Source organism: Carassius carassius, chromosome 47 (genome assembly GCF_963082965.1).
Source record: "Carassius carassius chromosome 47, fCarCar2.1, whole genome shotgun sequence".
NCBI lineage: Eukaryota > Metazoa > Chordata > Actinopteri > Cypriniformes > Cyprinidae > Carassius > Carassius carassius.
In genome coordinates, this window is record NC_081801.1 from 24631532 (window position 1) to 24646173 (window position 14642).

The 14642-nt window shown below is 36.8% G+C and overlaps 2 protein-coding genes across 2 annotated transcripts; one reads left to right on the forward strand and one right to left on the reverse strand.

Annotated features, from left to right (window-relative positions):
• Positions 1-870: 870 nt before the first annotated feature.
• LOC132130039 (cysteine protease ATG4A-like) lies at positions 871-9620 on the reverse strand. The gene is made up of 13 exons (XM_059541634.1): positions 9532-9620; positions 8882-8992; positions 8695-8766; positions 8510-8608; positions 7688-7789; positions 7451-7523; positions 7088-7167; positions 4768-4973; positions 4592-4670; positions 4312-4457; positions 2694-2750; positions 2480-2591; positions 871-1534 (listed from the first exon to the last, which is right to left on the reverse strand). Exons 1-13 carry the CDS (start codon positions 9539-9541, stop codon positions 1470-1472), a joined length of 1212 nt encoding a protein of 403 aa, XP_059397617.1. The 5' UTR covers positions 9542-9620; the 3' UTR covers positions 871-1469.
• Positions 9621-10280: 660 nt separating this feature from the next.
• Positions 10281-14209, forward strand: LOC132130038 (ankyrin repeat domain-containing protein 46-like). The gene is made up of 3 exons (XM_059541633.1): positions 10281-10631; positions 13346-13504; positions 13609-14209. The coding sequence occupies exons 1-3, from the start codon at positions 10291-10293 to the stop codon at positions 13823-13825; spliced, it is 717 nt and encodes a 238-aa protein (XP_059397616.1). The 5' UTR covers positions 10281-10290; the 3' UTR covers positions 13826-14209.
• Positions 14210-14642: the final 433 nt, after the last annotated feature.

Below are 14642 nucleotides of genomic sequence, written 5' to 3' on the forward strand. Positions count from 1 at the left end.
TCTGTTGATAGCTGCTCCACTCTTCTGGCCTAAAAGACTATATTTACAGTTAAGCTACAATTATCCACTGATGGGATATATACATCCCACCTATTCAAAAACTATGTCCATAAAAAATGAAGAGGGGAATTTTATAGATACATATTATATATAATCTATTAGTAAATCAAGTTACATTTCCTGAATTAGAAAAAAATAAAAAACCACAAAGATGCACTACCGTTCAAATGTTTGGGGTTGGTACGTTTTTTTTTATTTTTATGTTTCTTATGCTCATCAAAGCTTTTATTTAATCCAAAATACAGTATCTTTTTTTGTGAAATATTATTACAAAATAAAACAACTGTTTTATATTTGAAGATCTGTTAAAATATAATTTATTTCCGTGATCAAATCTGTATTTTCAGCAGCATTACTCCAGTCTTCAGTGTTACATGATCTTCAGAAATCATTCTGATATATTGAAAACATTTCTGATCATTTTCAATGTTGAAAATATTTTTGTGGAAACTGATACAATTTCATCAGGATTTTTCATTAAATAGAAACAGAATTTATAAGAAATTGACATTTTTTTGTTACCCAAATTATATATTTTTGTTCAAATTTAAAGCATACATGCTGAATAAATTGAAAAAAAATCTAAAGTCATACTGACACAAAAGTTATGTGTATAACAGTTTATAGGCAGTGTATATATATTTGTATTTCTTTGAATAAGTTACATATTAATATTACATTACATAATTTCAATTCACACATAAACCAAAGGAGAGTCGTGGTTAGATTTGTCATCTTTTATAACCATACCAAGACAGTGTGGACATGAAAGGGACAATATTGTCACCAATAAATGATAGGAACTTGTAATTAGTTAGCTATACAGTTTATTTATTTATTTTTTAAAAGTGACCAATCATAATTGCACTAAACTTATTTAAATATCATCATTTGAAGCCATATTTACAGATGTGCAGAGGTGGGTGAAATAATTAACCCACTGTAATAAGGAAAGGAAACATCCCCTTTACCAGTCAGAAACACATATATGTCAAAAAGAGAGGCACTTTTTTTTTTCCTTGAATAACACTGAATTAAAGATGTCTGCATACTATCCATCTCCCCCCATCAGGAGGTAAGTGTGTGTTGAGGTTGTAAAGATATAATCCTGATGAAAGCCTTCACCACTTCATGATACAGTACGATGAAGTTCATGCAAACTCAACGAGTTCTCGGTTTGTTTCCATAGTTAAAAGTCTCCTACACGACCTCTGAATGAGGCCAAGCGTCACACGAAGTATCTACGGGATCCTTGGCTTGTTATGTTCCTGTCCACCACAGAAGGAGCTCACTTCTGCTGTGCTTCTGGTGTTTTTGCGTATGGGAAGCGTGTGATTGGTGTTGATCGGAGGCACTTGTGCGGTGTGGAGCAGAGGAAGCCTACTGACATCTCATCATCCGTGGACTGATCACACATTTAGGATCTCAAACTCCTCTTCTGACTCAAAAAAGTTGTCTGGGGACTCGATGAACTCTAGAAGAAAGAGCAATGATATTAGGTTATTATCAGATTTCTATCAAGCCTGTATTTGTTATGCATACTTTATGTATTATAATGTACACACAATTTCTTAGAAAAACCCTTAATCCACACCACTCCAGTCGAAACAGTTAAGAAACAAACTGTATTTGTAAGAAATAAATGCATCAAGTGCATCAAGACATTTTAACTTAAAACGGTTGCTAAAATTGGAGTCCTCTCTCCATAATAACGCTTCCTCCAGTGAAAAAGTGGTGAGGTCTGAATCAGGAGTGAAATCTGCACAGATCGAGAACCGTTTATAAGCCAAAACAGTTCTAAACAAAATGTGTGTGTGATTTTGATTTGAGGATCACATGGACTTTTCCACTGGAGGAAATGTTATTATGGATTACAGACTCGTATTTTAGCAATGGTTTGAAGTTAAAAACATCTTAATGATGGATTTGTTTCAGCTTTTGTCTTCATAAGATGTTGACTGATTGACTGGAGTGGTGTGGATTACTTTGATGTTTTTTCAGCTGTTTGGCCTCTCATTCTGACGGCACCCATTCACTGCAGAGCAAGGGATGCAATGCTAAATTTCTCCAAATCTGATGAAGAAACAAATTCATCTACATCTTGAGGGTGAGCACATTTTCAGCAATTCTTCATTTTTGGTTGAAGTATTCCTTTAAAGTAAAAGTCAAAATAATATGACACTTCAAGATATGAGACTTGTATACATTATAACTATGGGAACTATTATCCATTGTAACATGTATAGAATGTGTTCATTGTTCTACTTTTATTGTAAAGTGTTATAACAGCCTTTACGATTATTCATAACACGTCATTAGGGTTTATTAAACAAAGTATTGTGCATGCATTAAGAATATCCTGATAATGCATTATAACTAAAATTCTAGCACACAATGCCACGGCTCTTATCCTCAGTACCTGCTCCTGTGGTCTGCACCTCTGGTTTGGTGGGAGGAACGAATGGAGGCCAATGAGACGGGTGTTTCTCCACCAGCTCGAACATCCGCAAATGTCTTTTCTTGAGGAGCTTCTAAAAGTCAGAGCGAAATAATGGCAGCAAGTTAAAACTGTAAGGAAAGCAAGCTGGTAAATCATGTTCTCGATTGGTTCTGCATGCATGTGAGAGTCTAACCTGCTGAACCAGATCACACCAGCTGTCAAAGTCCTCCTCACTCTTGCAAAAAAAGCCCTAGGGACAAACATTCACCTTTACTGATCCATGAAATTAAACCCTGAATGCATTCTATCATTCTATTTTCGTTGAGAAGTGAAATGGTCTAAAGTGATATGCCTTCACGAGAAGTAAAAAACAGAAAGCTGGGGTTTATTTTCGATGGATGAACATTTTGCAAGGTATTTTTATTTTTTTTAATCACTTGTCATCCTGGAATATGTCCATGGGTATGTCTTCTGACAAAGCATCAGTTAGTGGCCGTTCACACAGAATGCATCTTTGTGTCTAAATGCGAGACACAGCGTTCAGGAATGGTTCCTATGACAAGCTGCAGTCAAATAAGAAAGTTGCTACTGTGCTTGCCCCGCCTCTGGGCTCTTCTGATTGGTCCACTGTTTTGGAACTGACACTGTGTGTAAGGGGCCGTTTACACGACAACCTTTTCAGCCAAAAACGGGACATTTTTTATGTGTTTTGCCTGTTTGTTATTTATCGGGTGTGTACACTGATGTACATACTGATGAAAAAAATGTATATCCTGAATGCTAGTGTCTGCTAAATGCATAAATGTAAATTTTAAGTTTTTTCGCTGGTGAATGACACATGATGTAGCCCAGCGGTTCCTAATTTCTGTCCTCGTGCACATATTTTGCATCTCTCTCTTACGAGGACTAGAAGACTAGCAGAGCTTTTTGGCACCATTCACAACTTCTTACAGTGGAAAGGGAAATAATTGCGTACCGTACTGTACCGAACCGTACCGCTCAGTGGAAACAAGCCATAGCTTACACAGATGATTCAGATTACCCACTCGTTAGAAGTGAGCTTCGTGAATTAACTGTTTTCCGATCGACATGATCCCTACACAGTGTTCATTGCTATCCCTACTCCTTGAGCAGGGGTTTACTTCACTTCGGAACATGGACTGGAATTGGGAACCGCTGATGTAGCTGACTGTAGTAATGTTGTCTATGGTATTCTGAGGATGAGGATGCGTTCAGGGGGTGTGGCTTTGGGAGGGTGGGATGTTCACGTTCAGTGCTATCTGGCTAATGTTAACATTTTCCAAAGTCTACTATTGCACCTTTTAAAATCATGTGAGACGCTGCTAAAGACACGAGTCATACACATTCATCTAGTGTGTGTTTACACAGAAAAACTATGGAAAAGTAGTGCATTGGAATGGAAAAATACATTCTGTGTGAACGATCCCTTAGAGTTTCCAAACATACAACGTCATGAACATATCAATAACTGCAATAATGATAACAAAAGTACTAACATTTACATCCATGCATTTAACAGACACTTTTATCCAGAGCGACTTACAGTGCATTCAGGATATACATTTTTTTACCAGTATGTGTGTTCCTTGGGAATTGAACCCACAACCTTTTGTGCTGCTAACGCAATGCTCTACCACTGAGCCACAGGAACAATTATTTGCTTATTTAAATCCAGATGGTGACTTTTTTTGGCCAGGCAGTGTATATTCTAGTGCTGTCAAGTGATTTAAAATAGCGCGCCAGTGCCTAATAAACTTCTCTTTTGGCATTGACATGGTTTGAGCTCTCACCAGTGCAACAGACGGATCCAGGCTAGTGATTTTCATGCGGTGTGGGGTCCTCTGACAGTGATAGCTCTGGTCGTCCACAGCACTGCCTGATTCAGTGTCCACGGCCTGCTGCGTGGTGTGAGGGTCCAGATAGATCAACTCATCATCTGAAAAAGCAAAAAGATAAAGCATTGCTCCGATTCCTTCGATTTTCAATGAAGAGCATATTGGATCATGCATATGTATTGAGCATGCTATTTAGTATATTACAGCGCCAAACAATTAGAAAGAGAAGACTCACCGATATATCCAATAAAATAATAGGCAAGGTTGGGCTTTCCTCCCAAAACACCACATGACTGAGGCATCTTAAAACACTCCTAGTAAAAGAAGATTCAATGTGTGTGTGTGTGATAAATGAAAAACTACCCAAGAAAGAAAGATAATAGACTCTTCAGTCAAAGAAAAGTGTGGTACTTTGAAGGCCTGAATGTAGACGGGGTTGATGTTGTTGATGCCCATTCGAAGAGGGATGACCAGCAGCAGCGGCCTCCAGTCCAGGGGCATTTGGGACTGAAGGTGAAGTGCCTCTAAACAGCTCTGACTGGACACTGTCTCTTCTCCTCGGCCACAGGGACCGGCCCTGGACCTGCTTTCCCGGCCTGGCTGCTTACACTGTTTCTCTGGTCCAGAGGAAAGAGGTGAGAACATCAAGAAGGTTAGAAGTGAGAAATAAGAAGATTATTCATTTCTTCGACTGAATGAAGTCGGGCCAAAGGAGAACATGGGGAACTTTCTCCCAAGGCTTAAAGGGTTAGTTCACCCAGATAGCAAAATTATTTTATTAATAACTTACCCTCGTGTTGTTCCAAAACCCGTAAAACCTCCGTTCATCTTCTGAACACAGTTTAAGATATTTTAGATTTAGTCCGAGAGCTCTCAGTCCCTCCATTGAAGCTGTGTGTACGGTCTACTGTCCGGTTGCATCGGTTTTCGGGTCACCAGTAGTTCTTTCGGACAGTTCGTTTCAATAAACCGGTTGAAGAAAACGGTTCATTGGTTCTTTAGCGCTCGATGTAATGGCGTCATTTGCGATGATTGCCCTTGATTCAAGCCTTCGGTTTACCCGCGCTCATAACACTAGCACAGAATCAGTTCAGAATCAATCACCAAAAGAATCAGTTCGGTTCAGACGCTCTGTGTGTCGGTCTGCTTCACACTGAATCACACATGTGCAGTATCATCAGCCCCTCGGTTCACGAATCGGATGCGTCTGACAGAAACAGTTCTTGACTCGTGAACGAGTCATTATCTGGCTCGGCTCGGTGTTTATCTTCAGTTCTCTCTTCACAGCAGTTCAGTCAGTGTACTGTTTGAGTAAATGAATTACTCCGGGATATTGGTTTGTTTGAACTCAGAGGGAGTGTCAGCCACATTAAACAAGTTAACAGCTTAAGTCATTTGTGGATTAATGCGTATTAGAGATGCGAACCGTTTAAAACGATTCAGTTCGATTTGGTGAACTGGTTCAAAAAGATCCGGTTACATCGAATGATTAATTCGCGAACCAGATATCACAAACTGCTTTGTTTTGAACTCTCTCTCACAACAGACACGGAGGAGAAGACAATGCTGAATAAAGTCGTCGTTTTTGCTATTTTTGGACCAAAATGTATTTTCGATGCTTCAAAATATTCTAACTGACCCTCTGATGTCACATGGACTACTTTGATGATGTTTTTCTTGCCTTTCTGGACATGGACAGTAGACCGTACACACAGCTTCAATGGAGGGACTGAGAGCTCTCGGACTAAATCTAAAATATCTTAAACTGTGTTCTGAAGATGAACGGAGGTCTTACGGGTTTGGAACAACATAAGGGTAAGTTATTAATGACAATTTTGCTATCTGGGTGAACTAACCCTTTAAAAGACACTTAATGTTCAGTAATATCATTGACTTAATTGCTCTGACACTATCGGACAAGAACAAAAGTTGATGAGATGATTAATGACACTAGTGTAGAGCTGCTTTACACGGTTTCTGCAGACCATAAAAAGTCTTAATTCATTCTTCCACAAATTAAGGCCTAAGAAAGTCTTACATTCATAAAGACATGCTTCTAAATGCTGCATGCACTTAAAAAAAATGAATATCTTTCTAAGTATTTTTGTTTTGTTTTCCAATACAAATATCTAACATCCTTAAATCAAGATACATTTACTTCAGATGCAAATAGATGCTAAAAACAAGAACAAATATCTGTGAAGGCACAATGAAAACTTGTTTTCCCTTTGAATTAAGTCGATTTTTCTGAGCCCATTGAAAGAAATTTGTACTTATGCATTTTTCAAGTAAATGTATGTTGATTTATATATCTTTAGACATTTGCACTGAAAACAAAATAAAAACAATGGCGAAAAATCACCTTTTTACAGTGTAACCAGAAGTTATTTCCACATTTAGAGTAGAGCTATTTAAGTCTTTTAAAATTAATAAAAAAGTGAGGTTTGTTGGAAGTTGTATTTTGGAGTGTTTTGAAGCTGATACAAAACATTTATATTTTGAGACCATATTGACGTATTGTGTTCCACTCAATTTATTCCTCAAAATCTACTACATTTACCATCTAATTAACCTATTAAGAGCTCAACTGAAGCGGTTTCATAACTGAAGAATATTAACACTGTTATTTTCCTGTTTGTTATTGTGAATCTGCTTTGAAACAATGAGTATTGCATAAAGCACTATCTAAATAAATGTGACTTGAAATGACTAATCGAAAAAAGACACTTACTGATGTCTTCAATAACAACGGTGTTGTCCATTGACACATACACAGCTAAAGTATTCCAGTCATCAAACAGAGCAAGTTTCCTGAAAGAAAACGGACACTTCCTGTTAGTTCAACCAAAATGTTGAGTGTGAACTATTCCTTTAAAAAATAAAGCTGAAAGAAACTGCAGAAAATGTCATGTGTACTGTATACTCTGTATGCTGTATACTGTTAAGATTTGAAAAAGAAATGCTTTTATTTTATTTAATTATTTATTTTAAAGGCAGACCATCAGATTTGGTCACAAATTGGATTTGAGACAAATGTGTCCAACAACAAAATATTATTTTTAAGATATCATTCTTAAAGAAAAATGAGACTTGCTTTAGTACTTGTGCCACTGTGTTCGGTCCATACCATTCTCCGACAGACTTGCCCTCTCCAACGCCCATCTGAGCTACACACACACACACACACACTTTCAGACGGACAATGAAATGATGTGCACTTGTTGTGAACTAATGTTTAAAAAAAAACATTTGCATTGAACATTGAGAGGGCTGGGCCAATAATAACGATCACAGTACAATCACACACACGCATACACATTATATGCTTTACCCATCTGATGGATAGAGTAGCAGCTATCCTTCTTGTCTAAAAAGCAGTGCAAGATGCGATGATACTCTTTGGGCTGACGTTTCTCTGGATCCCATCTCCAGTCTACAACACACAGAGAAGCAGAGCACTTCAATACTGCAGTATGCAATAATGCTGGACACGCAAAAAGAGCGAGAGCAATTAAATATGCAAACTTAACATGTTTCCTAAATATTTGCAAACATATATTTAGCAAGAACTGCACTTGTAGACCCTGGCAAATAAAAGTCAACCTTCATGGCACGCAACATAATTTGGCTGTGCTATTTAAAGGGATAGTTCACCTTCAGTTGCTGGTCCCCTTTGACTTCCATAGTAGGGAAAAAAACACTATGCAAGGCAACGGGGGACCAGCACCTGAAGGTGAACGATCTCTTTAAAGAATGCCTGTTGCATGCCATCTGATTATCTTCTCAGTATATAAAACTTCTGAGAAAACCCTTCTTTAAAGAATGTTTTTGAAAAATGTTTTGTCGTTAATAAAGACGTCAATTCATTCCTTTCTGATATAGGTATACTGATGAGGTTCCAAATTCTAAAATAGCTCGGAATATAGACATATTTTTTCACATTTATTAAACAATATGTTGGCTCAAAAAAGTCATAGCAACATTCTTTCACTGGCCTCTAGTTTTCACCCTGCTTCTTGGTTTGGATTTAATTTCTATATCAACAATCACACTGGTTAGGTACATTAGTGATTTCAGTGTAGTATTGTATGAGCAGTATGGTAGCAGCTATTGCACACACTTGTTATCGATAAGAAGCGTTCACATTGTTTACCTCGACCGAGATGCCTGCAGACCAAAGCCTGCGCGAGGATCATCTGTCCACAGCGGAGCATGCAGCCCCATCCTGCGTCTGATGAAGGGCCTGTTCCTCCTGCAAACCACAGTCACCAAGCATCCTCCAATCAAGACTGAATCAGCTCCACTCCATTTAGTCAGACGGGTTTCCCTTTGACTTACCTATGGGAGAAAACTTCTTCCTATATGTGAACCACAGTCGTGAGTGCACATCCGAGAGCAGCTCTGGTTTCTCTGGAAGACGACGATCCAGATGCAATTATGCAAAATTCAATTTAATAAGAGCAAATGTGTTGATACAGTAAATTCATTCTGAAAGCAAAATGCCATGACATGTGGCCTGTCTTACTTGTTTTAAGATCATAACATGCTCCCAAGATCCACACTGGCTCATCTACATCCGGCAGGTCTTCCAGGAACTCAGAGAATACGTTGATTTGATTCTCATACTTGGCTAGAACTGGAGTAATTGGTGACACGTTAGTGTTGTGAGACAGTCACAGTCAAATCCTGATTAAACAACACAGAGCAGCACTTCAGAACTAGGAAGATTAGCTGAGGTACTTCTGACATAAACATTTCCCACAACAACACTGGGGTGGCCTCAGAAGCTAATACCATGGCTCTTGCATATAACAAAATGACATATTTATATTCCATGTATTTACTGTGTAACTTGAATTCCATGGTACATAACATAGTATAAGTCCACAAACATGGTAATTTCTTTATTGTGTTAGTGCCAGTGCCAACATACAGAGTATTAACAGAGTATTAACTCGTGAAGCAGACTAACGATGTGTCTTTATTTACAAGAGAGAGATGCACAGGCCACTGTAGAACAATGAGAAAACTTGAAACTCAGTTATGAAATTTATGAATCATTAGACTTTTTTTCACATCGACGCTTTTCTAACACAAATATCATCTGAACGTTGTCAGCCGAACGAATCGATAAATCGCTGATCAATTTCGTATTTTTAACCATAAAGTCCTTACCTGCCTCCATTCTCGGCCGTCATCGGAATACAAATACACCGCGGTGCATTGTGGGTAACGCAGTCCATCTCTGAGTCGCTCTAATAGTCAACAGCGCCAGAAAAACTACACTAACCAGACTTTGAAGCTGAGACGCGGAAGTCAAATTTTCTTTTTCATCACGGGCTCTGATAACATGCACTAAAGCTCGTAGTCTATTGACCCTCCATATTTGTACGTCATTTCATATTTATTTTTCCCACAATAGAGCCTGGGAAAGCAGCGGGTTTTATAAGATACTTTAAAGATATCACTCCAAGGTATTGATTAACCTTCTGCAGTATTATAAAGAAAGTTATTAGATGGTGTTATTGTTTACAGTCGTGTGTTTTGTTGATTGACCAAGCTAATCCGCTAGCTAGTAATCATTTGTTAAGTTTAGCTGTCATGTAAATGATATTCCAGCATAATAACCTTTATTTAATAAACGTTTACAGTTTTTGAAGCTTTAACCTATGGTTGGTGCATAAAGCATTTTTCATAAATACATACTAACAGAGATTTGAGGAGTACTTTAGATGCTGTAATAACAGTTTTTAAGCCTATTAAGCAGCTGTTTACAGTTAATGTGGTGTGGTGTGAAAAAATGAATTTGTAAAAATACAGATTTTCTATTAATCTGGGGGGGGGGGGTCATTATAACTGCATAATGATTCTAAAGATATTAGAGAAGTAGTTTTTTTAATATAGCATTCTGATGTGTCATGTCAGCTGTTCCAAATGTGGTTTTTATCGGATATCAGGTGCAGAATGTCCTACGTGTTCATCAGTGACTCCCTGCAGACCACGGTGCCTCTGCTGCAGGCCTGTATCGACGGGGATCTCGCTCACACCAAACGGCTCCTGGAGTCCGGATTCGACCCCAACACTCGGGACTGCCGCGGACGCACAGGACTGCATCTGGCTGCCGCTCGGGGAAACGTGGAGATCTGCTCTCTGCTGCATAAGTTCGGTGCTGATCTGTTGGCCACTGACTCGCAGGGCAACACGGCACTGCACATGTGTGGGCATGTAGACACCATCCAGTTCCTGGTGTCCAACGGCCTCAAGATTGACATCTGGTCAGTGTCTTCATGATCTCGTGATGGGTGCCATGGTACAGTGACTAGAAGTAATCAGTGTTGGGGAAGGTTACTTTAAAAGTAATGCGTTACGCCATAAAAAAGTAACTAATTCTGTTACTTGGTTACTTTTCATGGAAAGTAATGTGTTACAATATTGTGTTACGCCATAAAAAAGTAACTAATTCCATTACTTAGTTACTTTTCATGGAAAGTAATGCATTATAATATTGAGTTACGCCATAAAAAAGTAACTAATTCCATTACTTAGTTACTTTTCATGGAAAGTAATGTGTTACAATATTGCATTACGCCATAAAAAAGTAACTAATTCCATTACTTAGTTACTTTTCATGGAAAGTAGTGCATTATAATATTGCGTTACGCCATAAAAAAATAACTAATTCCATTACTTAGTTACTTTTCATGGAAAGTAATGCATTACAATATTGCATTACGTCATAAAAAAGTAACTAATTTCGTTACTTAGTTACTTTTCGTGGAAAGTAATGCGTTACTTTTCATGGAAAATAATGGGTTACAATATTGCGTTACACCATAAAAAAGTTACTAATTCCGTTACTTAGTTACTTTTCATGGAAAGAAGTGCATTATAATATTGCGTTACGCCATAAAAAAGTAACTAATTCCATTACTTAGTTACTTTTCATGGAAAGTAATGCTTTACAATATTGCATTACGTCATAAAAAAGTAACTAATTCCATTACTTAGTTACTTTTCATGGAAAGTAATGCATTACAATATTGCATTACACCATAAAAAAGTAACTAATTCCGTTACTTAGTTACTTTTCATGGAAAGTAGTGCATTATAATATTGCATTACACCATAAAAAAGTAACTAATTCCATTACTTAGTTACTTTTCATGGAAAGTAATGCATTACAATATTGCATTACACCATAAAAAAGTAACTAATTCCGTTACTTAGTTACTTTTCATGGAAAGTAATGCATTACAATATTGCATTACACCATAAAAAAGTAACTAATTCCATTACTTAGTTACTTTTCATGGAAAGTAATGCATTACAATATTGCATTACACCATAAAAAAGTAACTAATTCCGTTACTTAGTTACTTTTCATGGAAAGTAATGCGTTACATTACTTTTGCATTACTTTTTAAATCTGGAAAGGGTTTGCTTGTTTGTTTTTAAAAGAAAAAAGTTTTGGCAAATATAAAAGCCTTTTCACACCAAAAGTGAAATGAATACGCCTCAGGCTGAAGGGAAAGTAAATTTACGTCCGTACAGTAGAATGCAGAAGAAGAAATGTCAACACACTTCAGCAATAAAAAAGACACACAAATGTTTCTCTAAAGTAATTTTTGCTTATTAGTACAGTTGAACTGGATCATCGAAGGTCAGATGCAAAGACACTGGTTTATAGAATGGGATTAAAAACATAAAATATATTTGTGTTGTTTAATATTTAATCATTGCAGGTTTGCATCATATTCTGAGTGGCATTATTTTTATTCATTTTGAGGAATACTGAAACTGTGTTTGTTTTTTGTTTTGTTTTTTTTGTGAGTGAGATGAATTAATGCATATTTACATTTATTTTAGAATTACAGTTACAGATTTCTCTCAACATGGGGACAGGAGAGCTGTCAATCAATAAATTGCAAAAAAGTAACTGGCGTTACTTATTTGAAAAAGTAACTCAGATATTCTCTTGTACATTAAAAAGTAATAAGTTACTTTACTAGTAACTTGAAAAAGGTAATCTAATTACGTAACTCGTGTTACTTGTAATGCTTTGCCCCCAATACTGTAAATAATGATACTGAATTACCATACTCATAAACCATGGGATTCACACGCTATTCCAAGGTACAAGTAAAAAATTACGTATATTTAAGTTTGTTCACATTTTAGAAAAATCAAAACTATGAAATTACGGATGGATGTATGGGAATTTTCAGTGGCACAGACCCCAAAATACAATCATCACATAAAATATAAATGTAGATTGATATTTGAAAAACACTACCATTTTTTTTTAAGAAATTAATATTTCTTTTCAGCAGATTGGTCAAAAGGGACTGTGCAGACATTTATGATGTTACAAAAGATTTCATATAAATGCTGTTTCTTAACACAACTGTGTTTGACATTGATAATAATCAGAAATGTTTCTTGAGCAGTAAATCGGTATATCAGAATGATTTCTGAAGATCATGTGACACTAAAGACTGGAGGAATGATGCTGAAAAATCAGCGCTGCATCACAGAAATAAATTACAGTTTCATATGTATTTACATAGAAACAGTTATTTGAAATGTAATAATATTTCACAATATTTACTCTATTTTTGCTTAAATGTAAATTAGTCTTGGTGTCCATAAGAGTTTTTTTTTTTTTTTTTTTTACATTTAAAAAATAAAATAGAGGTTTGAATGTAAAAAATCATAACGTGAGTTGGAAAGTACTGATCTCAGGATTTCTGGCCAGTCCTTAAGCCTAATATCACATTCTATAAATGCTGAACATTTATTTATTGTATTTTAGTATTATTTTTGTACGTATTTCTTCTCACTTTCTTTACTCTTTCTTTTTCTGCTGACCTCTTAGCACCTCTTTGTGGTTTGAAGAGCCCTGACTAACATTACTCGTGTTACAGGGCCAGTATTACAGCTACCATAAAAAATCTGACCGCTTGATGTTACTGCTTTTTGATCTGAACAGTAATCACAATGGAGCCACTCCGCTGGTGCTGGCCAAGAGACGCGGTGTGAATAAGGACGCGCTCCATCTGCTGGAGGGGCTGGAGGAACAGGAAGTGAAGGGCTTCAACCGCAGCTCCCATTCCAGTCTGGAGAAGATGCACATGGCTGAGAATGAAAGGTGAGATGATTACCTATTTTATACAATTCCGACTTTTTTTCCCCCTTCCAGAGTTGTCTGTGAATTGTTCTTCATAAGTGTGTTTACTCATTATTCTCCTGCAGTGCCATGGAGAGCCACTCACTTCTCAACCCACACCTGCATCACAGCGATGGCATGTTGTCCAGCTTCCGCACTACATGGCAGGAGTTTGTGGAAGATCTTGGCTTCTGGCGAGTGCTCTTGCTGCTCCTCGTCATTGCTCTGCTCTCACTCTGCATAGCGTATTATGTCAGCGGAGTCTTACCTTTCGCATCTAATCAGCTGGAGCTAGTGCACTAATATAATAATATGAAAGCTCAATAAAAAATCCATTAGCTGATGATTGTTCTTACAGTTAATGATTGTGTGTAACCATGCTTTAAATTGTAACCATACATTCTGTGACTCAATTTAAAAAAATTTTTTGTGTATATTAATTTAAATAGACTTTTCATATGCTAAAAATGTTTTTCATCTTGCTTGTGTGTTTGAAAGGATCTTTTTATTGCCTATCCTGCACTCACTCATGTTACCGTTACTCATGTACCGCATTTATTATGTTATGTAAATTATTGGATTTACACATTAAAGTCTTGTGATTGCAAAAAGGTGTTTAATATGAGGTTTGACCCTTGCTCTTTAACAATGGTCTATGTGAAGTGGTTCAGGCTGATTCCTACACTTTGGTGGATTTTATGTCTCCATGAAAAAATACTGCAGATTTTACATACAATGTTAAATAACATAGATGATTTTATGATCCATCTTTTCAAACTGAGGACAATTGAGGGACTCAAATGTCAAAACATTTACTGATGCCCAAGAAGGAAACACAATGCATCAAGAGCAAAAGTAAATTTTGAACAGGGTGATGATGTGTACATTTTTCTTATTTTGACTAAAGATCAATTTTTTTTTCATTTAGTACTGCACTTCAGAAGTAAATACATACATGTTTCCCAGAAGACAATTTACCCCAATCATCCAATTCAAAAAGTTTTGAGCATCAGTAAATGTTTTGACCTTTTGTAATTGTTATGTATGATTCCCTTAATTGTCCTCAGTTTACAAAAAAGATGGATTCAGTTATTATTTTGTCTTGTAGAGTATATAAACA

What these genes read in the sequence shown, in the direction of transcription:
- LOC132130038 (XM_059541633.1), top strand. Translation starts at nt 10,291, where the DNA reads ATGTGGTTTTTATCGGATATCAGGTGCAGAATGTCCTACGTGTTCATC. An exon ending in GGCCTCAAGATTGACATCTG is followed by an intron (nt 10,632 to 13,345) that starts GTCAGTGTCTTC and finishes TGATCTGAACAG; the next exon opens with TAATCACAATGGAGCCACTC. An exon ending in CACATGGCTGAGAATGAAAG is followed by an intron (nt 13,505 to 13,608) that starts GTGAGATGATTA and finishes ATTCTCCTGCAG; the next exon opens with TGCCATGGAGAGCCACTCAC.
- LOC132130039 (XM_059541634.1), bottom strand. An exon ending in CTGCAGGCATCTCGGTCGAG is followed by an intron (nt 7,790 to 8,509) that starts GTAAACAATGTG and finishes TGTGTGTTGTAG; the next exon opens with ACTGGAGATGGGATCCAGAG. An exon ending in TCTACATTCAGGCCTTCAAA is followed by an intron (nt 4,671 to 4,767) that starts GTACCACACTTT and finishes TTCTTTTACTAG; the next exon opens with GAGTGTTTTAAGATGCCTCA.